The sequence below is a fragment of the Numenius arquata genome, chromosome 12 (genome assembly GCF_964106895.1).
Source record: "Numenius arquata chromosome 12, bNumArq3.hap1.1, whole genome shotgun sequence".
NCBI lineage: Eukaryota > Metazoa > Chordata > Aves > Charadriiformes > Scolopacidae > Numenius > Numenius arquata.
In genome coordinates, this window is record NC_133587.1 from 10712529 (window position 1) to 10737038 (window position 24510).

Genomic DNA, 24510 nt, shown 5'->3' on the forward strand with positions numbered 1-24510 from the left:
CAAAGATATGTGAAAGTGGTATTTTTAGGTCCTCTGGCCACTATGAAATGCATTCTTTTCACATTCCTTATATAACCTTCATCTGAAATAGGCAACAGACTTCAGAGCCTTTTCCACAGCTTTCATATTTCAGCAGGGTTAAAAAAAAAAAACGAATGGCAAATGAGTTTTATGACCTGCATATCATCTCTGACAAAAGCAACTATTGCTGCTATTAAACTTGCAAGTGCTCACGCAGGCACAGATAGCCATGAACAACAAGTAGCAGCAGGGACGGCTCAGCAACGTGGCACTGCTGAGGCAGGCAATTCTGTGTGCCAGGCTGGCCAGTTCCATCGAGGCTGAGTGCAAATACCACCAACCAGTTTGGGAATTCAGGCCATACACTGCACAATCCCCTTCCACTCGGAGAGGCTGGAGGAGGAAGGGTAAGGTGTGGGTATGTTTAAAATCCCTCTCCCCATTCCTAATTGAGGTGTGACCCTGATAATAATAAACACACCTAGCTCCTGAAAAATTGCCAGCCAGGCCAATAAAAATGGCAATATACTGTCAGCTTTGTTAGGTGTGGAGTGAGCTTGGCACAAACAAGACCGCAGTCACGTCCTTCAGTTCGGTGTCCTGTGTAAGAGAGAAGAGGCTGCTGGGGTCAACAGAGTGCTCCCAGTTCAAGCCCAGGGGGAGAAGAGCTCTGAGTCTAACCTGGGTCTTGGGAAGCAAGGTGGTTTGGGGACTGCTTTTCCAAGGGTTACTCTGGCTTTGGATCTGAAGTGATGCCAGGCTTGCCTGATTGTGGCTGCTCCATCAGCTTTCAGAAGCCTGAGGCCACCCCTAACTTGGGAGATCAGTCGCAGAAGAAGATACGGGTTACACAAACCACCGTGCAATGCTTCATTTCAGTCCCTCACATCTGGCAACTCTGCCTGGCTGAGACCTGCAGTCCCTTGTGACCCCATAGACACACGAAGACCAGGGAGCCCTTCTGGGCCCGGGGGACCACACACCAGATTACTCTGGTCTGGTGGAGCTGTTGTGATTCCCTACCTCCTCCTAGAAACTGCCATGGGTGCAATAAGCAGTGCAAGAGCTGCCTGAGGGAGATGTTTGGATAGACACCCACAGCAGAGAGCATCGCACATCCAACAGGAATTCCTCACTGCAGCTGCCAATCTAGGTGTTAGCACTGGCTGGAACATGACCTGTTCCCCCACACTGACCAGGAAAATCATTACAATAAAGTAACTCAATAATACACTTCTCTGTTCCTCTCCAAGACTCTCCAAAACCTCACTCTGCCTTAAAAACACCTATTAATTAATCCTTGCCATGGGTTAGTATTACCATTAGCTACTGACATGGAGTGCATGGGTTCATGCATATCCTAGGATCAGCTCAGAGCTGATCTGCAGGGGATACAAAGCCTTAAAGGTCCACCTAAAGAAATGTGGAGGACCCCAGCTCCTTACCTCTGCATGGTTTTCAGCCCTCTCTAAAAATTACCTTAAGGTGTGGGATTAGAGTGGCATTTTCTCATGTGGGAGAGCACACTGGAGAGCTGCTGTGCTGCATGCCCATGGAGAAGGCAGCGGAGACAGCTCCAGCATTGCAGGCTCTTACATTTCCATCCAAATCCTGCTATTTCCTGCGTGCAGCTTCTCTCCTCACAGCCCACCATGCAGCTGCATTCCTTCACGCCAAGGCTGTGCAAAGGCCTGAGATATTGCTTAGGGGTTACTCCAACACCCAACCCTGCTTCACTCCTTCCCGCTGATATACAGGCCTATGAGGGGCACCAGGTTGAAAGCCCCAAGAGCAAAAGCACCCCGTCCAACCTAGGTATCAGCAGTGTTTCCCTTATCCTGCCCCTGGAAAGTATCCTACACCATTTACCAACCGGCTTCCAGCAGGAGCAGACCCGAGTGCTCCTACTGTTCTAACACACTCAGCAGTGCTGCAGCCATTGTCGTGAAGGGGCTGGCAAGGAGGACAGGTCCCTGAGCAGCACCTTCACAGGTGCCCATGAAGGCTAATCCCACCAGGGACCCATCCTACCATGGAGACAGCTGCTTTCCTTCCAGTGTGCAAGAACACCGTGAAACACGATGAAAGACTGAGAAAACACTGTCTTAGTTCAGAGTAAATTAAAGTACAAAAATCCCGTCATATTTAAAACATTCAGAGGTCCTGCCAAGCACATTCCTCGCCGAGCTTTTGCAAAAACATTGCTGGTCTTGAAGCTAGTAAAGCCAACGAGCATGGGGAAGTCTTCTTGGCTGGATACGGCTGCGGGTCGGTGTCACACCGCACACTTGGCTTCCTGGTGGTCTAACTGCATGTTAGCACGACTTTATGAGCCTGGGGGTGGTGTTTGCCTGAATGCACACAGCTGCTTCAGCAGCAGATGCTACAGATTTGCGTGTATTTGCCTATCAGTGCCTGTTTCCACAGCTTTGCATATGGGTCTGGCCTGCCCTACATGCGTGGGGAGAGCATGAGCAGAGCAGGGGCAGTCTCCTCTGTAGCACCGCATCTGTTTCTCACAACCAAGGCTGTCATCTGTGAGATCCTCTCCTCGCACCCCGACATGCAGGGTGAGAGCAGGCATGGAAGCCTATCCTGCAAGGATGTACACTTCCAGGCTTTGAGACTATGAATATTTATGGTAATTTAGGGCATATTTTCTTAGTCACTTCACCCTATGAGTGTGGAGAAATAGCTGTTGGATTGCATCACAGCCAAGTGCCCTGCGGGTCAGGCACTGTGTCCGGAGCACGTTTACACCAGGCTGGTGTGGCCCTGCCTGGGGAGATTAGTAGGGGTCCCATTCCCTACAGCCCTTTCCATGCCACTGGACTGGTGCAATGAAAGAAACTTGGGCTTGAGATACAACAGGGCCCCACGCGTGGGCAGACCTCGCCCAGTGCTATAGGACCAGTGACTCTCTGCTCGGATGCTGAGCTGCCCAAAAGGGTTGTGTAATTTGTGGGGCCCAGAGGTTCCACCTGCACCCCAAGGACCGGAGCCCCTCTTGGCCTGAACTGTACATAGATTATCTTTATTACAGGACTGTTATGTTTGCACAGTTTAGTGATTTAATATCAGTTTAAAGCTTTCTCTGTGAGCAATGCTGTTTGAAGTCATGCTCTCTTTTTGGTCTCAGCTTGCCAAGACTGTAAAACGTTTATTGCTAATGGTGGAAAAGCTTAAAGAAGCCAAGATAACTTTCCCAGGCTAGGTATTAAGACTGTTCGGATAAGTAAATGAGTGAAGACTATTACACGGACTTCATTAAATATCAACCAACACCAACAGCCATTCATTTATAACACAACGGCAGGGCACGAGAGCTCCCAGGAGAAGAGCTGAGAAAGGTATGTTATCACATGTGATAGGAGAGATGAACATGAGAGGGGCTGGATTCCCCATGGGGCTCCAGGTGTGGCTCCCAAGGTCAAGGCAACACAAGTCCTGACTGAAGCCTCCTGCAAAATACTGCATCTTTGGACTGATGAAGTGTCAGAGTTGATGCACTTCATCTCCTTTTGGCTGGGGAGGGTTGCACACATGGTGCAGTATGTTCTTCTCCCTCTTAGAGCTGTGAGTAAGGACAAAACTCTCCAGCTAGGGGAGGACTGTCAGTGCCTGAACGTTTGTTTCCAGTTTTTAGCTTTTACTTCCTTATTGAGAGGTTCTGCCTTTACTGGTTTCTAGTCACAACATGCCAATACCAGTTAGAGTAAATTACAGAAACTCTTGCTACCTTTCCTGCGATTTCATGTGCCAATACCTCAAAACTCCCCCTACAACTTGGCTTGGTGCTTGAACCCCTCACTTCCATTCACCACCTACCACTCTCTTCAACCTAACATTCCCCACATAAGCAAAATTGAGGTAAGAGACTTACTTCATTTGGGGACCATCCCCAAATTACATTTCACCTCCAGTCTTTCTTCACTATGCAGTATTCTCACCACTACCTTCCTTCCTTCCTTCTTCTCTCTTACCTGCCTAAGGCTCTTGCTCTTATTTTAGTATCCTTTTTCACATCTCTCTCAATGTGATTGCTGATTCTCAATTGCATCCTGCCCTTATTGTACTCCAAAGCAGAGCTTCCTTCACACATCACTCCTTGCAAACATCCCTGCTTACTCCTAACACCCTGTTGCAGCAGCTACTAACCAGTCAGCTCTGGAACTGCCACCTCCCTGCTAAATTTTCCTCCCTTGTTTAAGGGGTGCAAATTCCAACCAGATTTTGCAACCTGTAGCATAAATTCCTATTTGCAGTTCCAGTATTTCCCAGCCGTTCAGTGTTTTTAAGCCTTTCCTCAGACCAGCCCTGCCTCCCTGCTAATGTCAGCAGTAAGCTGGATCAGGTGTACCTGGGAACCTCCTTCATCCCTTCAGCTGTGAGGCCACAGACCCTTCTTCTCAGCATACACCTTCTCCCTCTCTCTGGAGGGATGACTCTTGCCCAGAAACAGCTCCATCCAAACTGTGTTTGCGGCTGCCAGTTTCAGGCTCTTACCTCTGCCCTGGGACTCCAGGTCCTGCCCGGCTGCTTCTCTCATGCTTGTGCTGCAGGTCTCTGCGCCCAGGAGCTGTATGAATGGAAACAGGAGCAATGTAAGGTCTCTTGTCCTCCTGAGGTCCCTTCCAGCCTCATTTATCCCATGATCTACTGGAAAGGCCATGGAGCAACATTATCAACAGCTCTAATTCACACAGATCAAAACCGGTCCCAGTTTAGCTTGCCAGGCTGCACCCAGCTCTGAGCTGGGGGACCCAAAGCAGGGCTGGATTGGAATATCACCATGGGTTTGAATCAATGTACTCCCCTTCTCTGAAATGTCTCTCTGCAGATAAACACCTGTGGCACACTCAATTTGCTGCTACACTGGGATATCTCTTGCCAGGCATGGTATCACTTAAATATTTCCTTAATAATTTCCACTTAAATAAATTTTTTTACACTTTGGAAGGATGAAACTCGGAAGAGAAATAAATCAGAGCTGAGTCTCAGACGATGCAGAAAAGCCTTGGTTACGACTGCGGCGGGCTCCTGGGGTTCCCGCTCTTTGTCCAAGTATCTTTGACTCCCTCTCCTGGCTAAAAGCACGGGTTACAGCTGAGAGGAAGGAGCAGAGCCTTCGGAGCTCACAGGGACCCTCAGCCGGAGGACAGTCCCCAGCAGGACGCTGAGCGCGTTTTGCAATCTCACTCTGCATTCATCGATCAGTGGGGTTAAACCTGTCATTCCCCCCACGCCCCAGAACTCCCTGTTAAATTCTTTTTAATGCAGCAAGCTTGGGAGTGACCATCTTTTTTATTTTTATTACAAATTCCACGCAGAGAGGTCAGGCATCACTATCTGAACTCCTGTAGGATGCGGGTTTCTATCCTCTCAAAACCCAAACCAATCGAAAAAAAGGCAAAAAAATGTATTAGCACTTAGTCCCTCTGTTGGCATTTCAATTCTGGCTGCAGCCAGCACACCTCTTGGGCCCCAGTAACATCCCAACACAGGAGGCAGCTGCACTTGCCTGGACTCTAGCTCTGACCAGGTAATTCTGTATCTGCTCTGAGCACAAGCTCTCCTGTATTCTCTGCTGTCTACATTGATTTCCGGTAGACTGTAGATTTAACTGCATTCCTTCTCTTTGAGTACCCCACACATTTCTAGATCAAGTAGAGCTTGCGGATGAGTACGCTTACAGAAAATACGGCTGAAGGACACTTCCAGAGATTGTCTATTACATTGGATTCTGCCCCTGCTCTGGCTTTTGGCTGGCAGGGAGAGGCTCCGGGGCCCGCAGACAGTCCTGCGGCCTCATTGCCAGCTACCTTTCACCTCTCTTCGCAGCCCTGGAGGTCGCTGCTGCCTCAGATACCGGCTTGGGCCCAGATGGGGAAAGGCCCCGAGGACATGGCAGGTCACCACCCGCTCCCGTGCTCCTGCTCCCGGGGTCTTAATATATGTAATTGTGCCTTTGTGGCTTCTGGTTGGAGATAACGGATGGTCGCTGCAGAAAGGGACGAGGTTCGATTCAAGGGCCGAAGTGCCCCCCACAAAGGGGTACTCTGCTTCCCTCACACCGTACCGCACAGACGCCACAGACAGGGGAAAAGCCGCCTTTTCGGCCCACAGCCGAACACACCGGCGCTCTCTAGATCGTTTACGCCCGGCAAGGGGAGGGTTACCGGGGGAAGGGAGCGGGCGGCAGCCGCCGGGCAGAGCCCTGGGCCGGCATCGCAGCGTCCCGCACCGCCGGCGACATCACGCATGCGCGGTGAGCACGTCATTTCCGGGCGGCCGCGGTAGTTCCGGGGCGCCGCTGCCTAGAGACGGTGCTGCTGTGCGGGAGCACTCCGGTATGGCGGCGGGGCTGGGTCGGGCCGGGCCCAGGGTGTAGGTGTGGAGTTAGGGTGTTGGAGGGGGTCTGCGTGATGCTGTGGAGGTGGTGGGGTGGAAGGTGCTGGAGCTGAAGGGCTGTCTGGGGTTAATGTCGGAGCTGAGGGGCTGGGTGTGGGGTTAGTGTCGGAGCTGAGGGGCTGGGTGTGGGGTTAGTGTCGGAGCTGAGGGGCTGGGTGTGGGGTTAGTGTCGGAGCTGAGGGGCTGGGTGTGGGGTTAGTGTCGCAGCTGAGGGGCTGGGGCGGGTTTAAGGGGGTAATGCTGGAGCTGAGGGGCTGGGAGGTGTGTGTGGGTTAATGCCAGAGCTGAGGGGCTGGGGCGGGTGGTGGTGCACGGGGATTAGTGCTGCTGGGGTGGTGGTGCAGGGGGCTAATGCTGGGGCTATGGGTTGTGTGTGGGGCTAATGCTGGAACTGAGGGGCTGTGGGGGCTTCCGTGCGTCTGTGCCCTATTCAGTGCCTGGAGCACTGGCAGGGTGCATGGGCTCCTGCGCTGCCCACAGGCAGATGTTCAGGACATCAGCGCAGAGGCTGACGATTTGGGGCCCTCTGCCCTGGGGAAGGTGAGGAGGGAGCACTGCTCCCTGGTGCCAGCTCCTCTGCAGGAGCCTGTCTGTGCATGTCCCGCACAGCCCAGGCTGTAGCGAGCTGAAACATGTCCCTGTGAGTGATCCCAGCGCTGTGGGATCTTCCCCGAGGAACCTGGGGAAGGTGTGGTAGAAGTAAGTGATTGAGCTGCAAGAGAAAAGCTGGTTACGTGGGACAGGTGTTATTCTGACAGGCGATTCCTGTCTGACACCCAGGAGTGGTGTAGTGTGTTGTGAGTGACTGAATAGGTGTAGCTCAGGAAAAAAGGGCATGTTTTTCCCTTCCAGTCCCAGGTCAAGCTACAGGAAGTATACCAGACTATAATTTTTCACTCATCTCTATCCACTTGCTACTGGATTTAGAAATTCAGCTCCTAGATGAGAAATATTGGCAGCACACTGAAAACTGTATTAAGCCTACCTTAGTAGACATATGCAGTGCTGGCATAAAAGTGTGTATTTCCTCACCTGATCATCCAGTCTGTGAACTGCCGCCATTTCTTATATTCCTGAATGCCTCTCCTCCTGAATTGCTCAAAACGTTCACTTGGGCAGACATGCTGATCGATGTATGTATTTGCCAGAGAAGTTAATGAAAACGCCCAGCTGTCGGGGCTCAGCTAGGAGAGTTTCTCAGAAGAGGGTGTAATTTGACCAAATGTGAGAATCCTGCCTAATGGGGATATGTTTACATTGCTTTGTTTTCCAGTTTGACAGAGGAAATAAATGTTAAGGCAAATTAAATTCTGTATTTTGTAATGAGGCTTTGTGATTCTATATTTTAATTTTATTATTTTTTTAAATTTGGTTAGGCTTCATCTAAGGTTGTTTTCTACCTGCTATGCAGGATAAAGAGATTAGAGAAACTGGCACTTTCTAGTCCTGGGTAGAGAATTAAAATGTCTGAACTGTACTTCTGGCTGCAGTGCCGGTTCTTGCAAGCGCCGTCTTGTCACCAGGGAAATGGAGGGATACAGGACACAATAAATATGTAAATAATAAATAAGCTTGTTACTGCATGGGATTGTTTGTCATGTAGTTCTTGGTTTTTGACAGATTCCTGCTACATTATGTCAGGAGACAGTGACTGCACCAGGACAAGTCCATCAGCGGGATCTCCATCAGACAATGAGTTCTTGCCAGATCGGCCAAAGTATGTTTGCTCGCTGTCTCCTGATCTCATTACCAAAGCCCGGGAAGAGCTCCAAGAGAAACCTGAATGGAGGCTCCGTGATGTGCAAGCGCTCCGAGATATGGTGTGCAAAGACTATCCCTCCCTGGGGACCTGCCTGGACGATGCTTTTTTGCTAAGATTCCTCAGAGCCAGGAAATTTGATTATGATCGAGCTCTTCAGCTTCTGGTGAACTACCACACCTGTAGGAGGAGCTGGCCTGAGGTCTTCAACAATTTGAAGCCGTCCGCAATAAAGCCTGTCCTAGAGTCTGGTTTTGTCACTGTGCTGCCTCATCTGGACCCAGAGGGACGCCATGTCGTCTGCATCCGTCCAGGTATTGAAACGCATGAATGTCTTTGTTCTTCGTCTTCGAGGTGTGTCTGGGCCAAAAATGTGTTTCCTGCTCTCCTGTGAACGCTGGTTACTTACACAGAGTATGTGGGTTCCCTTTGAAAGTGGAAGAGTTAATTTGTGAAGGAACGTATTTGTCGTTAGCCAACGTTATACCAGTTCCTTTTCCCGTGTCAGCAATAACTGCAGTTATGTCAAAACAAAAATGCAGTGAGGTGGTTGATTAAATGCTAGGTGATTCAAGAAAAATTAATGTGTAGTAACTCAAATTGAAACAGGGCTGCTGGCCTACAGTTAGAAGCTTGTAATTTGCTTTGACAATAAGTGGAGAGAGGAGCCTGTGGCTTTGACTCCCGTGTAAACAATCGGAGCCTTCCCTGTGCTTTTGGTGCTGCCAGGCTTGCTGTAAATTTCTCTTCATTCATTCTCCTCCTTTCCATTTACCTGCTTTCTTTCTGAGCTGAAACTGCTTCTAATAAGCTGTGCTGGGTGGAGAACGGGGTTCTTAAAACCATTGCCTTTGCTCCCTGAAGTAAACATGAGTTGCCATTTTATCTCTTGCTTAAGAAAGGCTGCTCTCAACTAGAACTGTGGCTATTAAAGACTAACTTTTAAGAGTCCAGGAAAATAGAAAATCAGTTTTTGGAATGTGTATTGTTAGTTTATATTTACTCTCCGACTTACCATCCATGTCTTGTAACCTCAGACAGATGGACACCCAGTAATTATCCGATTACTGAGAACATTCGTGCCATATACTTAACGTTAGAAAAACTCATTCAGTCCGAAGAGACCCAGGTGAATGGAATTGTAATCCTGGCAGACTACAAAGGAGTCAGCTTATCTAAGGCGTCTCATTTTGGTCCTTTTGTAGCCAAAAAAGTGATTGGAATTCTTCAGGTAAGACCTGAACTGGTGGGAAAATAAGCTTGTGCATTGTAAATGACTGCTTCTGTGTCTAGAGTTCTTGACTATGTCACTGGAAAGTTAAGCGTCTTGGCTTTTACTAGCAGAGTTAAAACACTTCTCTGCCCAACCAGTTTCTCAGACCCTTGCCAACTTACCTCACTTGCCTTTTTTTTGACTTTTGCATCCCTAAAACTAAATTTGCATTAGAAATGCAAACTTTGAGTTGGAACAGAAAAAAGTAGTTCTGCTTGGTAGTGGTAAGGAAGAGAGAGTGAGCAAACGAGCAGTGAATTACAGACACTCTTTGAATTAAGACACCCTTTTGCCTGAATGCTGAGGAATGGCTCGTTATTTAAATGGTCCCTGTCAGCCAAGACGGAGCAGGTCACTCATTGACCACTGGGCGAGTGCAAGTGCAGGTACCGCTCCAAAAATTCTGCAGAGAGGACTTTTGAATGGGTGTGACTTGAGGAGGATTTCCATCCACTCCCTGAAAGGAGAGAGGCTTCTTCAGCGTAGGGGGCAGCAAGAGAGACAGTAATAAGGAGGATCTCTGACTAGATGTTTGGAAGGAAAATGATGGAGAGCAAGTTAGAGTGAGGATGTGAGCACAAGTGGAGTTGTACAAAATGGGAAGGTGGAAGGAGTGAGGAGTAACCTGGCCAAAGCAGCAGGAAGGTCTGATGATTTTAGCTGATGTTTTGTGGGATATCTGGGGGAGTGAGATGAGGAAAACTTCTCTTGAATGGGTTCATTCCCTCATTACTTTTATTCTGGCCTGAGCTGGTTATATCTTGGGGAGAGGACAGGGGGAATCTGGGGAGTTTACAGAGGTGAGACTAGTGAGTTTATGAATGCCTATCTAAGAACTCACTCCTTTAAATTTTGATCTGAATGTGTCATTTAACTGTCTGAACCCATATTTAATTTGCACGAATAAAGTGATGGGTTTCATGCTGTTATTTAGTGAAAACTACTCACAAAACAAAAGCTGAACTTGGTGAAGGATATAAAGGTATGAGTGGTATATAAATGTGTTGCATCGGCCTTGCTGAGCTGCCTCTCTTGCAGAGATGAGCTTCATAAGGAGAAAAATACTCCTGCAGTTACCTGCTTTTCACTCCAAGCATTAACTGCTTCCTTTCTGTGTGTAGAGCTGGTCATAAGGGAAAGAAACTTCACTGTGGCACGTGAGACCTTAATTGCTGATCAGGAGCTTTTGCCTTGGAAAAATGTTTCTGCAAATAAATTTCTCCAGCAGAAATCCCATAATAACTTGTTTTAAACTGTCTTGTACAGGAGACACTGTGTGTTCTGTTGGCAGCAGAGCCTGTTTGTCCTTTGCAGTTAGCATGACAGATAGTTCGAAAGGCAGGAAAATAGTGACAGTAGATTTCTTCCTTATATAAAAACACATTTTAGAGTATCTTGGGCACCAAATGTTGTAGTTGGACGCATCATTAGAACCAGCCTGCTCTGAGTGTGGTGCACTCCTCAGAAGCTAGGGTTATCACTTTGTAACTGCCTCCTTATCAGGGTTGGGAATACTCAAAGGACAGTGATTACCTAAGGGCCATGGAGATGAAAAACAACATAAGAAATAAAGATTTACTGACAGAAATACATTTCTCGATGCAAGGTTTTCTTGTCTCTTGGCTTTATTTTTATGCCCACGGATGTCATCTTAAGACTATTTCATATTGCAAGGTGTGTTTCTGTTGCCGTATTGGTTTATGTTGGTACCTCAGATGGAAGTTTGGGAGCCAGTGGGTTGTGCTGGCAGTCAGTCTCAGGAGATTTTTAAAAAGAGGAAGATGGCAAACGTTTTTTAAACTGCATTATAAAAATCTTCTTTACCCTTCAGGATGGATTCCCCATTCGAATAAAAGCTGTTAACATAATAAATGAGCCTCGTATATTCAAAGGCATTTTTGCAATCATCAAGCCTTTTCTGAAGGAAAAGATAGCAAATCGGGTAAGGATTTGTGTCATTTCAACATTAATGCTAATGTTTGTAAGTTCCTTGCATGCCCGCTGCAAGTAAAAACTGTTGAAAAACCTCACAGCTAGAAAAATGTTGGTGCCTTTTGCTTGATCTAACTGGTCTTTTCTGCTTTACTTTTAAAAAGATGCTTGTTGGAAAAATTCTTTATGAGAGAGAAGCTTTGAGGAGTGTAATATTGGCAGAACATTAATGTGGATCTTTAGTACACATACTATGTGTTCAGGACGCTAATTTCATCCCTGGGGTTGGATTATCTTGGCAAGTAGCACTTTGTTTATGAGATGGTGTCACATGAAATCTGTTTTGCCCCTTCCTTGCTCTTCTCCCTTATGCCAAGCATCCTGCATGGCACTAGTGTTCTCGCCATAGGACTGGATGTAGTTGCAAAGGATGATGCTTTTTTTCCACAAGGATAAATCCTTCCAATCCCATGAGTGAACAGTTGAATTTGGAACTTCAGCACAGGCTGGCAAATGCCAAGTCTCTCTTGCTAGGATTTAAGCTGCACTAGACTTGGATCTTCTCAAGGCTTTTCTCACCAGTTTGTCTAACTGCACTTGCCCAGTGTTGTATGCTGCCACTTGCACATAAAGACCTAAAATTTGGTCTTTAGCTCAAAATAAGCTTGTTAGCTGACTGTTTCAGTAATTTGCTGTGAAGTGTTTGCTATGCACTATTAAAGTTAACTTTTGCTTGCTTCTTCAGTTTTTTCTTCATGGCTGTGATCTGAATTCCCTTCATCAAAACATTCCTCCAGTGATCCTTCCTGAAGAGTATGGTGGTACTGCAGGGAAGCTGGACATCTCTGCATGGAACGAGCTGCTGCTGGCCTCCGAGGAGGACTTCCTGCATGATTTCTCCGAGCTGGTTCTCCCGTGTGACAGCTCTCCCCATGACATGCTAGTGAGTGGGGACGCTGATGAAAAGCAATGTGATGATTCTCTGCGAGGCATGAAACCTCAGCTCTATTACTGTTATTAAAAAAACAGTGAAGGGAAGTTTTCCAGCATGGTCAAGATCTGTTCTGATAGGTGGTGGTTTGAACTCTGCCTTACTCCTAAACCTGCAGCTGGGAACAGACCATTGAGGCACTTTACAACCTAGAACCAAAGGAAGCTGAAGAGGGCACAATGGGGGCAGGGCAGAGTTCGGGGAGGGCAAAGGCAAAGAGCACAAGTTATGGAGAATACTTGAGGCTCATCAGCCTCTCTGTGAATGATGCAAACTGTCCTATTCTTTCTAATGACAAAGAAAATAACATATTGCAGGATGGTAAGCTTGATAGTTTCTTACCCTTTCCCCATACAGACGAAAAGTGACAACAATGATTTACTAGCCTTGTGACTATCCGTTCCCTTCCCCTTCTGCGAACACTGGTAATCCAAGACAAGAAAATTGCTTTTGAACCCTGCAAAACTTAGTTCTGTCAGTGAAGATTGCTTAAAAACATAGAAGTCTAACTTGGCCTGTCCTCTATCACTTGGTTCAGATTGTGAGTTGGCATTCCTGAAATATCTCAAGGAATATTTGTCTCAAATTAATATAGAGCAAAACTTTCTTATCCATTAATATAAGTATCGAGATAATTTCTGAAACTTCCTCACAGTAGGAAGAACTGTAACTAGTGGATTAACTACTATAACATCTATGCCAAGGCTTATTGTAAACAGATGCAATCTTCATTTTGAGAAAACAGGAAGTTATTCAGATGAAGTAAAAGCTTTTGATTAGAGAACAGCTTCAGATAATGAGGTTTAGGACCAAATAAGAAAAAGCAATGTCAGCCACCTTCCTGCATTGTCAGTTGTTGTTTTCTTCAGCTGGTTGCGATGAGGAATTGGGTAATGAACTCATACACAGAATTTGTAAGGAGGCCTTGTAGCAGTTGGCGTATGATGTATAGAAGGCAATACTTCATGTAAGACAGCAAGGTGCTGCTTTAGCTTGTTACTTTAGGCAGAATTTGGGTTTAACTCTGTGAAACCAAATGCAGGTAGGCTACTTGAAAGCACATTCTTAAATTTCCTGGCATTGTAGCACTTTGTTCACCGTGCTTGTTGGCTCTTTTGTGAAATTTTATAACTTTGTTTTCAACTTTGTTGACCTCTTCTGTCTTTGGTTGTCATGTTCCTGTATGAAGTTAGACTTTAATCATCTCTGTAATATTTACCTGTAGCTTGTATTGCCTGTGCTTCTAGGTCTTTGTCTAGAGACAGAATTCAGACTCCGATGTCAAATCAGGGTAAGATACCTTTGTCTAAATAAGCTGCTCCCGCTCCCCAACTTCAACCTGTTTAGTGGTCTTGAATTAGAATTTAACTCTGAGCACAGTCTTTGCACATGTTTTTCTGCACTATAATAGTGTGGAGATGGGAAACCTCACTTGGACCAGGAAAGCACACCCTATTATTTCAAGGTGAAATATTCCACTATTTGGTGAAAAAGAACATCCCTTCTAATTGGAGACTTATTTCTAGAGCACTTTCTCTGGATGAAATCTTTATTTAGTGCCAAGTGTGATTATAGGTACCAGTTATGTTTCTATAAATATAAAACTAAAGCATCTTGAGGATTTCAGACATTCATTTTTCAAAGTGCCAAACTCTGTTTTGACTGTCTGTCTTCCTCTCAGTCCCCCTACAGCACGATTGCACTGCTGAAAAGAGACTCCTGCCACTGTAATGACTTCCTGATCTGGCAGCAGACCTTATTCTGGAACTAGGGGGTAGAAAATGCCATACCTGTCATCCGAGCATTATAAAAGGAGATTGAGTTTTGAAAAGGGGTAAACCATGAAGCTGTTTTCTGGGTGGCAGTCCAGAATTTGTGGGAGCAGGGAACTCATCACTTGAACTGCTTTAGATTAAAGGTGGGAAGAGATGAATTTTCCTCACTGAAAGCATCTGATATTTCCTACCTTTCTAAGGCAATTCTTTTTCCTCTTTGGCAGCTATTACCTTTAGTGCCGGGGGGGGAAAACCCCCTACCATTTTCATTTACTTAAAATAAGGTAAAAGTACTGCTAGCCATTTCCTCCTCGTTTCTGACCAGAACATGCTGCATGTTTTGCAGAGATTAATTCAGTTTTTTGTGCCACCTAGCAAGACAGTAGCACACAGCACCAGAACTTAGAAAGGTAAGTGGTTGCCCGTGCCCTTTAATTGCTGGAACAGAGACAGTGGTGTTTATATTGTTTTAGTGCCTCTTAATTCCAGACACAATGTACAATAAAAAAAAAAAATAAAATAGGATGGACCATTTTTCCCAGAGGTGACGAAATGACTGGTATTTGATGCGCTTTCCTCAATTGTGCTGCAGGGTTTGAAGTTAACCTACACGAACAGCTACTTTGCTCTCCTTATGTAACTACTGGAGAAGGAAGCTGAATATCCAAAATGCAATTTAGCGTCCTTAGAAAAAAAAATCTCGTGATGTTCAGGAAAAGGCTGAGGAACCTCTACAGAAACCAAACCCTTTTTCAGGCTTTTTGTATTCTCTTGCATGCCTTACATTGTAGGCAAAGTAGATTTATCCCTCCTTCCCCTTCTCTCCTCTGCTTGCAGAGAAACTACGAATGATTTAAACTAAGTATGATTTAAACATAATAGATAAGGCTGCATTATCAATGCTGAAAATAGCCTGTGTTATGCCTCCAGAAACTTGTTTTTTCTTAAAGCTGGCTGCTGGGCAGTTGATGTCAGGATACTTGAACTAAGCCAGGCTTACCTTCATCAAGCATCTAACTGCTACTTCTAATTTGCTCTTTCTTGGCTTTAGAACTCAGACAGAGCTGCAACTTTTTTGAGCTCTATCTCTACCCTTTTTCAGGTCTGTAACCAGTGCTTGGCTTGTCTTAGAGAAAGAACAGCTCTGTCTTATATGTGCCTGACTACTGAGCTGAGAACGCTCTTTGAGCTTTAGCACTTATTAGCAAAGAAATTGGTTTGTTTCCAAGATTTATCTTGTCAGCATTTGGAAAATAAACACTCATTTTAAGTATAGAGTCTCCTTATCTGCAAGTTGAGATAGGAAAAGCTTACAGGTTGGTTGTTTTTTCCCACTTGAAATAAAGTTATTTCCAGAGGTTTTTTACATGCTTTGCCTAGTGCATAAGCTCTCCTGCCAAATCCAACATGAAATAAGGAAAGACAGTTGAACTGCATTGGGCAGCCATGGCTTTTGGCATTAAGTGGGACAAAAGGTAGCTTCATACTGTACATAAAAGTACTTGAGTTTATACTTTTGCAAATGGGTGTTACAAACCCGAGGTATTTTCAGGAATTGGGTCAAGTATTGTTTTTGTTAAATCTCATTTTGGCATGAGTTAATCATAGTGTTAGTCAAGCTAATAATTTTGCCTTCTGTTTTATGTGGGCCTAGAGGTGTTGGGTGGTTAAGTGTACATCTTATTTTGACAAAATTTATTTTTATATTGCATTTTATAAAATGGAGTGGTCAAAATGTGTAATTTTATGATGCATGACTGGTTGATTAAACACATTGTAACAGCTGCTAATTTGTTATTTTAAATATGTTTGCCTTGTTACATCTTGAAGTATTTTATTGTAAAAGTCAATAGTGGCATATACTTAGTTCCACATGTTATGTTAGAAAAAGTCTTGCTTTCTACTGCAGAACTAAATTTTACTTGAACACCTCTACCTGAGCAACTGAAAGAAAAAGGTTTTACATCCAGTCATATCCAACTGGACACTGCAGCAGCTGACCAGCATTTTAATCATGGTACATAGCATTTTGCATTGGAGAATAATGCTTCTCAAGAGAGTTTCAGTAGTTAGCCCACTTTATTCAAATGAGTTACAGTGCAATAATAATCATAATTTTTATAAGCAATCAATTAGAAGCTTTACTTGTCCACCATAATCATGAAGTTGTTGAAGCTAGTCATACACTTACCACTCAATATTTGGCAAACACTAAAAAAAGAAGCTGCCTCTGAGAAAGGGCAAGTTTGTTCGTAAAAGGCATTAGAGTTAACCAGGTTTTCAACCTCCAAGTTTTGTTTCTTTGGTGAGAAATAATGGGGAGTTTGCCACAACATAGGAGGGTAAGTATAAATTTAAATAAGCTTTTACAGTGGAATGTAGAAGTCAAGCAGCATGGCTTAGACTTCCAGGAACTGAAGCCTTAGCATACTAGTGCATTATGCTGAATATAATTGTTCTTTAAAATATATTACTTCATATTTAGCTAAATGTTACTTCTATTCAATAGAAAGGTTGTGGCTATTGGACAGAACAGGTATTTTGTGCAGCTGTAGTGAATTTTAAAAATGTAGTAATATGATAACCATAACTGAAGGTTAAAATAGAAAGATAACTGATGATACTTTTGATCCTGCACCAAGCATTATGCAATACACAACTTTCTAGCCACCTGCATGTTAATATCAACATAAACAGTAACATAAACAGTAACTAAAGCAACAGGTGAACATTTCGGCTTTCAGCAAAAAGCTCCCCACTTTTGTAAGCTCAGACAGGTGCAGCAATTTAACTGAAGTCCCTATTAGTAAGGACAAGGGGAGCCACTAGGGTCCAAAAATAGAGAAGGAGACAAAGCCAGCTGGAGGTTATCTTCATCCACACAGCTGGCCAGGTGCTTGTCATTGTCTTAAAATCTGCATCAGGGCTAAGAAGTAAAGAAGTCAATTAATAGACACAGAAGGCACAGTCCACTGTTCCTTGCTACCTCTCATATGAATCTGTCTCAATCATTTGGGACACTGCAGCACAAAAGCCTTTGCAGGAAGATGGTAAGAAAACTTAGCCAGCAGTAGACTCCTGAGGGCTGCTGCTCTGTGACTGCATTTGCTAATTTATACAATATGGCAGTCCTGGGGAAAACAGTCATAAGCTTCAGCAGCAGAGGAAATGTTCAAGTGCTCTGAACAGATCTAGGAAGTGATATTTCTGTTCAAGTGGCATGTCTGGCTGTCCCTGCATATCTTTCCCAGGGCAAAGAGCCAGTAACATTAGGCTGGCCTCTGACAAACTTCACAGGACACCACCTTAAACCAATTTCATACATATCCTTCCTGCTGCTTGCCTATCCAAAGGATAGCCCTTTCTGCCCTTACAGCTGGGAAGCAGTCCACTGAGACTACAGCTGCTGATTTTACCTTTCTACATCTTAATTCAGCCACACAAAATTGAGAAGGCACAACTCTAATGCAACTGGCACAAGGAGAGCACCTTAACCAGCTTGGCAGGAGTCTCCTGTCCACCTGGAAACATGGGCTGGAACATACAGCCCATCACTTTCTGTCTCACTCTTACCTGTACCAGTTTGTGAGTGTCATCATGATGTAAAGAGAGGCGAGACAGAGCATGAAGTGAAAGAACGTGTAGTTGTACTGAACACCATCCTTCTCATTATCTGTGACACGGCGCACTTCTTCCTCTGCAGCCCCGCTGCCTGTTCCCACAGTCTCCTCCAGGAAGGCACTGTCGCTCCCAGACAGCGTCAGCTTGTTCACCTGGCTGTTACTTGAAGAGCGAATGCTGAAGTGTAACCAAAAGATAGACATGGTTAAAAACTCCTTTTTCAGTTAGCTATGTTTGCTAATAAAGCAAGCACCAGCCCACAATGCATGTCTGGGACTAGCAAATACCAATTTTTAAAATCCATCTGGAAACATGAGGAAGCTCCTCAGAGAGATCTGTTTTCATCTGAGCTTTTGTTAAACTAATTAAACAGTGTTCTTAGTCCAAGTCTGGTAACACATTTTGTTCTGTTATCTGAATTGGGCTAATAAAGCCTATCGTCATCCACAAAACAGAACACGGTTTTATTAGCAGTATTTAGGCTTGGGCTGAGACAGCAGCTGGATATGAATAAATGCAGGTATATTTTTCACTAGACCCAGACTCAAAAGAAAAAAAAAAAAGGCTGATAAATCCCAGTTGTTTATCATTTGATAGCAGTATAGATCCTACCTGGAATACAAGAGGCAAAGGACAAAGATAATCAACCCAACAACACTCTGGGCATCCCACCACTGTAGGGACTTGGGCGGAGCTGGAGTAGCAGGTACCACAGTGGCATTTGCCGGAGCAACTGTGGGTGCAGCAATCTGGATAATGATGTTCAGCAAACTTGGGTTACAGCTTCGTTCTGAAAGAGATTTCAAGGCATATTAAAGAGAGATGAGCTTTTACAGCATTTAGCTAAGAGAAGTTGACAGTAAGCTTGCAGTTTTTCATTCCCTCTAACTGCTGATCTCTTTGATTCCCAGAGGCAGCAATGGCATGGAATATTTTTCCTTCCTGTGAGGCAAGGGTGTAATAATTAAATAAAATCAGAATGCCCTGACACTGTTTTCTCCCCTCCCCGCACAAATACCCCAGATTAGTTCTGGAAAGAGGCAATTTGATGGTTTCAGTAACATCAGCTTTACTGCCTCTTATTTTATCTAGACAGATCAGCAGTCCTCCCACAGCGATCTGTAATAACTAAGCCCCATCATCAGCTTCTGCTTTCACACCAAAATACGTTACTCGAGACAGCCAGTTGCTTACCAGGCTCATTGGACATGGCTGACCAAGTGAGGTACATGGTGTAGAGCGTGATCACAGAGGACTGGAGGAGGCCAGAGTAAGTGTGATGTTCCTGTTCAAAGACACAACAGCAAGCCAAGGTCAAAAGGGCAAGTTTTACCTATAGTTGGATAGTTTTACCCTGATGCCACACATTCAACAGTTATCAGCATGCAAAACTTTATTTTTCAGAAATGCTTTGGGCTTTGTTCTATGTTTAAAAGACGGGAAGGAAATCCTTACAGTAATACAATTTGTGCAGTGAGCAACTGAAACACAGAAGTAATAAGCAAACCAAATCCAGTTTTTCTGCACCCAGGACTCAGTTATGGGTTCTTACTGAGTTAATCCCAACTTCCTAAACAGTTACATAGAAACAAATGTAGCATGTGATTTATTTGAGCAATACCAGTTCAGAATCAAGTAACATGCAAGCTTCCTCTCATATAAAACACGCTTAACTGTAATTTCAAAGCCACAGTATTAAACCAATAAATTCCCAGCTTATTTTGCTTTTCCCTAACGGGTTTCTCTGTTCTGCCAGAACCTTCACCACTAAAACCACACCAGCAGTCCCCCACATGGAAACAAAGTCCAAAACTATGTTAGCCAAAAAAAGCCTATCTTAAGGAAATACGTCACTACATAATGCAGTGGTTTCAGAGCAAGATTATTTTTTTTCAAATGTTCCAGGCTAGCATAGCTACGATAGCCAAATTTTAAAGTTCTTATGTCTGACTGAATAGGTACTACATCTTTCTTCCTTCCCTGCTTTGTATGTCAGAAGAGAATGGCAGAGAAAAATAATACCTGAACTTTTGGAAGGACAGAAACAATGGAGACAGCAATGCACAGGATGATATTAATGCCTATGAAGAACTTGTTCTCAGTGCAGTCATCAGGCTTTGTGTAGAAGATACAGAAAAGCACAACAAAAACCAGTGACAAGGCATAGAACAAGCTTGTACAGGACAGCAGAGCTGGAGGGAAAAAAAATTAACTGTTAGAATATGCATGTAGTTTAACAGTACATCTAAGTTGATTTAATGACCAGCTACCACTGTAATGAGACAGTCCCTTCTCCTCACTTGGAAGTCTAGTTCAGAAAACCAGACTAGCAGAATGCATTTTTATTAGGTAAGGCTAAATTTCTCACTAAGCAGCATAGCTCGGAGGAAAGCCAGCGCTGCCATCAGGGGAATAAGACCTGCCTTTCAGCAGCAGTTTAATTGGTTTAACTGATGTCAAGCCACGGTGTCAAAATGAGAATGCTTTGTGCATACTTCTCATGGGCTATTTATAAGCCCTGCATTCGCCCTTCTACGCCTGAGGACACTCATTTTCATTTCCATTCTGCTGTGTTCTTTATAAGAAGCTAAGAAATGCTGTTACAGCATTCATAGCTATGAGCAAAGAACTACAACAATTAGCACTTTGTAATTTAGTGGTCAGCTTGGGACCATGCACTGAGGCATGTTTTGTGTTGTGCTGCAGCCACTGTCATTGACATAACTGACTTCCTGAGGACCTCGGGAGGGGAGGTGGCAAAGCCAAGTTAGAGCTGAAGAGATCCAGGCTGCTGTCTCTGCACTCGCACCACAAACTAGACAAGTGGTGTTTATTATGACTGTCGGATCTGCTAATCACAAGCCTAAAACATTGTGCATTTCATTTAATGAAGGAAAAAAAGCAACACAGCAGCTATTAATTCCAAATATTTACAGTAGTGACTCAAGGAGACTTGAGAAGGAGTGCAATTCTAGGTATGTTTGCAAACTAGTAAGTGATATTCTGCAGAGTATTGGCCAGCAGAAACAAATCCTTTACAGGTTAAGATTCGTACCTGCATACCAACATTTAGAATTTCCCTCCTCCATTCTCTTAACCCAGCTCTCATTCCAGGAGTGAGCAAAGTCCACAAGAAGCACCAACTGGATAAGAATAAAGACAACAGCTCCACAAACACCAATACCAAACCAAACTAGAAATGGGAGCAAGAAAAACAGGGTTAGCTTTCATCATTTCCATGCTACCCTAGTTTCATAAAAATAAAAAGCTCCTAATTATACTGCAGGCAAACAATGAAAAAATCTGAAATTCCATTTAGAAATGCAGATGCTGTTAATCACTTTGGCTTCCATCCTGCAGAAGCATGCAAGATGTCCCAGCTATTGAAGGGTGCAGCTTATGCTAGTCAAGCTGAGCATGGGAATGTTGAGTCCAACGCGTTTCCAGAATGAAGGCAAGATCTAACACAAGACACCTTTGTGTACATAAGTACCATCATGTCACATTTCTCTGAGATCAACCACCCTTTCAAGTTCCTGTGATGTGGCCAGACAGTAAAGGTTTCTTGCACAGATTTCTCAGAGACTCTAGGGAAGTATTTAGCACTTGTCAGTGTTCTGAGCTGCCTCTAAAGAGTGTCAGAAGACTCAGCCCAGTAACCACTGTGTCACGGAGTACCTAATTATTAATACATGACACTTCTGCACTTGAAAAAAGATTGCTTATTCCCCTAACTTCAGTTGGTCACCAAAATACTGGATGAACCAAGATACTCTAACGAAGTAGGACAGGATCTGTGTCTTCTAGAAGATAACTTTCACTATCGCAACTATAGCCTGGTAAGTCTGTGACAAGGTTTATTAAACACAATTCCATGATGACATATTTACTGTACCTCTTGTGAATGGCCCTTCAGGAATGTAAAACGCTCCAACCATGATACCCACAATGGCAGCTACTTTGAAGAACCAGAACCTTTAAAAGAAGATATAAGTTGAAAATATTGGTCTTACTTTGCACACAATACTCGTTTTACATGATCTGCAAGCAGCTTGCTGTACAAAGATGAGTATCTAACAGAAATTTAAAGAAAAAAATAATTGTGTTCAGTGGGATTACAGATAACGATGTTCACCAAATCAGGGGGAGAGGGTGAAGCAATACATCGGAGACATGGACTGACAGAAACCTCAAAGTTCATCAAAGGCGAATACAGAGCATTGCACCTGCGACAGAAAAACCCCATGCAACAGGACGGACTGAGGGAGGACTAGCTAGGAAGCTTTGCTGAAAGAGGAACTCTTGCTCCAAGAAATGGAACGCGAGTCAGCAGCTTGTCCGTGCAGGGAAGAAGGCTAACTCTGCGCTGTTCAGCTTGGAGAAGGTAAAAGGGAGATCCGATTGATGCTTTCAACTGCCTAAAAGAAAGGTGTGGAGAAAACAAAACCAGACTCTTCCTGCAGGTGCACAGTGAAAGGACAAGAGCCAACATATGCAAGCTGCAAAAAGAGAAACTACCACTAGATATTGCAAAAAATTGCACAGGTTTCTGAGAGAGGTCAAAGCATCCCCATCCTTTGAGACATTCAAAATTCAACTAGACAAGGCTGTAAATAACCCACTCCATGTTGGTCCTACTCTGACCGGTGGTCGGATCAGATGATCTCCAAAGGTCCCTTTCAAATTAAATGACTCTATGATAATTCAGTCATCTAGCCCTGAATTAATCCACTTGAATCAGTGAATCAGAAACCAGTTTCTGCCGGATTACCAAGTCAGACTGGCCTAGTGAACATCCCAACGAGTGCTAGAATCAGTGCAAGGACAGTGATATAAACTAGCTGAAATCTAGCATCGCTGTGCAACACAGAGGGGTGCCCAGAGCACGGCCTTTTCGGTTACCCAACCTCAGAGCATTACCACTACACTGAACACATTACATAAATAGAAAGCTTTTTAGGAGACTAAAGTGTTACCAGGTATTCAGTTGAAAAGAGACCTGTGGCTGTCAATGTATGCATAAACAATTCACCACCATGTTCAGCAAAGAAACTTGAGAGAAGAAATAAGCTGGAAGACCAGGCAGCTGGCTCACACACATACCCATTGTGTACCGAGGCTCTTGGATCGTTACTTGTTTTCACTTGTATCATGAGCAGAGAGAGGAGAAAGAAGAACACTGCCATGGCAAAGCTGATTCGATACACAGCTCTATATCCAACAAACACATCACAGCTGACAAAGCCATTCATGTGCGGTATCCGAGTATGAAGCCCTTCATCACAAAATCCAGGTATCTGAGCAAAGACACATTTAGTTGCGAGTTTACATCTGCATTTGCAATTACATTCTTTAAGTACTCTTAACAGCTAAGGTTCTCAGTCAGCTCTCTTCTGGGAGTTCTGATAACAAAAGACCTTGTGCTCAGCAAGTCTACACAGACCTTATTATTGTCTTTCTATCCCCATGTCATGGCTAAACACAGCCCAGAAGATTAAGATACCAAAGCAGCAGGCCTCTGATAACGACTGGCCATCTCCAGGTCTGGTCAGGTTTCAGAGACCAGGCATGTACTTAAAAATGTACGTTCAGTGGATTTGCTACTTCAGCTCGAAGTTGTTCGGCACATGCAGTATCTTAACTCAGCGGACAAAGCAGATTTGAGTGTTTCTCTCTCTCATTTAATCCATTCCCACTAAAGAGAATCAACAGTCACTGGCACAAGTAATGGTTTTGCAAACAGGTAGAGAGAGGCTTTTCCTTCCATACCTTTTTCAGCTGCTGTTCCATCCCTGGTGCCAGCATAATGCAGGCAAGAACAGTACTGAGGAAGAGGAGGAAGGCATAGATAAGACGTGTCACTGTTGAATTCTTGCTGTTGGGACAACATCGGCACAGTAAACATGAGGCACCGCTGCACAGACAGGGAATCTGAAGGACAGACACAATAGTGAGGGCATTCCCCTCGCAGCTGGCGCCCGTGTTCGAGAGAGGAAAACCCAAACCCCATTACAGACACCCCACTCCCTGCCGGACCACACAGATAAGCAGCTTAACCAACACTTCTGGCTGACATCGTGTTTGAAAACACCCGTAAATAACCTGCCGTTATCAGCCCGGGGGCTCGGCCCGGCCGCGCTCACCCACACCGCCAGGGACGGGAAGGGACCCGCCTCCCGGCCAGGCAGGGAAGAAGCAGGGTATCTACAGCCTGGCTCCCGCTCTGCCCCGAGGGGCTGGAGCCGCTCCCGGAGCCGGCGGGAGCACGCTCCTGCCCAGAGACGGCGGGAAGGCGGTCAGAGGGGACACCGGCCCTGGACTGGAGCTGGGCCCCCAGCGGAGGCACCGCTCGGGGCCGAGGCTGCTCCCCGGAGAGGTGTGACCCACCGCTACTCACCCAGCTGGCCAGGGAGCAGACCCCCAGCGCCGCCCCCATGGCGCCGCCGCCGCCGCCACCGAGGGCCCTCCAGCCACTTCCTGCTTCCGCCCCCACCCTGCGGCGTCAGGCGGTCGCAGTCCGGCACCGCCGCCGCTCATTGGCTGTCCCCGCCATGCTGGCGCGCGGTGAGGAGGCTGTCCGCCAATGGGAAGGCGGGATGGAGCCGCGCGCGGGCAGGAGGATCGGCAGGGGCGACCGGGGCGCGCGAGGGGGAGCTGTTGTTTATGAACACTTCCTCCGCCTCCTCCGGCGCGATGCCGACGTATGGAGAAAGGACGCTGATTGGTT

General features: G+C 45.2%; 2 protein-coding genes across 3 annotated transcripts; one reads left to right on the top strand and one right to left on the bottom strand.

The window, feature by feature from the left end:
• The first annotated feature begins 8058 nt into the window (after positions 1 to 8058).
• TTPAL (alpha tocopherol transfer protein like) lies at positions 8059 to 15947 on the top strand. 2 transcript variants are annotated; one of them, XM_074156889.1, is made up of 4 exons: positions 8059 to 8505; positions 9229 to 9422; positions 11296 to 11406; positions 12142 to 15947. In XM_074156889.1, exons 1-4 carry the CDS (start codon positions 8067 to 8069, stop codon positions 12415 to 12417), a joined length of 1020 nt encoding a protein of 339 aa, XP_074012990.1. In that variant the 5' UTR covers positions 8059 to 8066; the 3' UTR covers positions 12418 to 15947. The 2 variants fall into 2 exon arrangements, with proteins under 2 accessions (XP_074012990.1, XP_074012991.1); XM_074156890.1 differs by having other exon boundaries at positions 8067 to 8505; positions 9229 to 9320; positions 12142 to 12417.
• A 278-nt stretch (positions 15948 to 16225) lies between these two features.
• On the bottom strand, positions 16226 to 24262 carry SERINC3 (serine incorporator 3). Its single transcript, XM_074156891.1, has 10 exons — positions 24181 to 24262; positions 23553 to 23714; positions 22887 to 23080; positions 21679 to 21758; positions 20839 to 20976; positions 19806 to 19975; positions 18978 to 19068; positions 18396 to 18573; positions 17736 to 17960; positions 16226 to 17088 (listed from the first exon to the last, which is right to left on the bottom strand). The coding sequence occupies exons 1-10, from the start codon at positions 24217 to 24219 to the stop codon at positions 16950 to 16952; spliced, it is 1416 nt and encodes a 471-aa protein (XP_074012992.1). The 5' UTR covers positions 24220 to 24262; the 3' UTR covers positions 16226 to 16949.
• Between the last annotated feature and the right edge of the window lie 248 nt (positions 24263 to 24510).

What these genes read in the sequence shown, in the direction of transcription:
- TTPAL (XM_074156889.1), top strand. Translation starts at nt 8,067, where the DNA reads ATGTCAGGAGACAGTGACTGCACCAGGACAAGTCCATCAGCGGGATCT. An exon ending in TGTCGTCTGCATCCGTCCAG is followed by an intron (nt 8,506 to 9,228) that starts GTATTGAAACGC and finishes TTGTAACCTCAG; the next exon opens with ACAGATGGACACCCAGTAAT. An exon ending in AGGAAAAGATAGCAAATCGG is followed by an intron (nt 11,407 to 12,141) that starts GTAAGGATTTGT and finishes TTGCTTCTTCAG; the next exon opens with TTTTTTCTTCATGGCTGTGA.
- SERINC3 (XM_074156891.1), bottom strand. Translation starts at nt 24,219, where the DNA reads ATGGGGGCGGCGCTGGGGGTCTGCTCCCTGGCCAGCTGG. An exon ending in TGGAACAGCAGCTGAAAAAG is followed by an intron (nt 23,081 to 23,552) that starts GTATGGAAGGAA and finishes GTCTTTGCTCAG; the next exon opens with ATACCTGGATTTTGTGATGA. An exon ending in AGCCATGTCCAATGAGCCTG is followed by an intron (nt 18,574 to 18,977) that starts GTAAGCAACTGG and finishes AATCTCTTTCAG; the next exon opens with AACGAAGCTGTAACCCAAGT.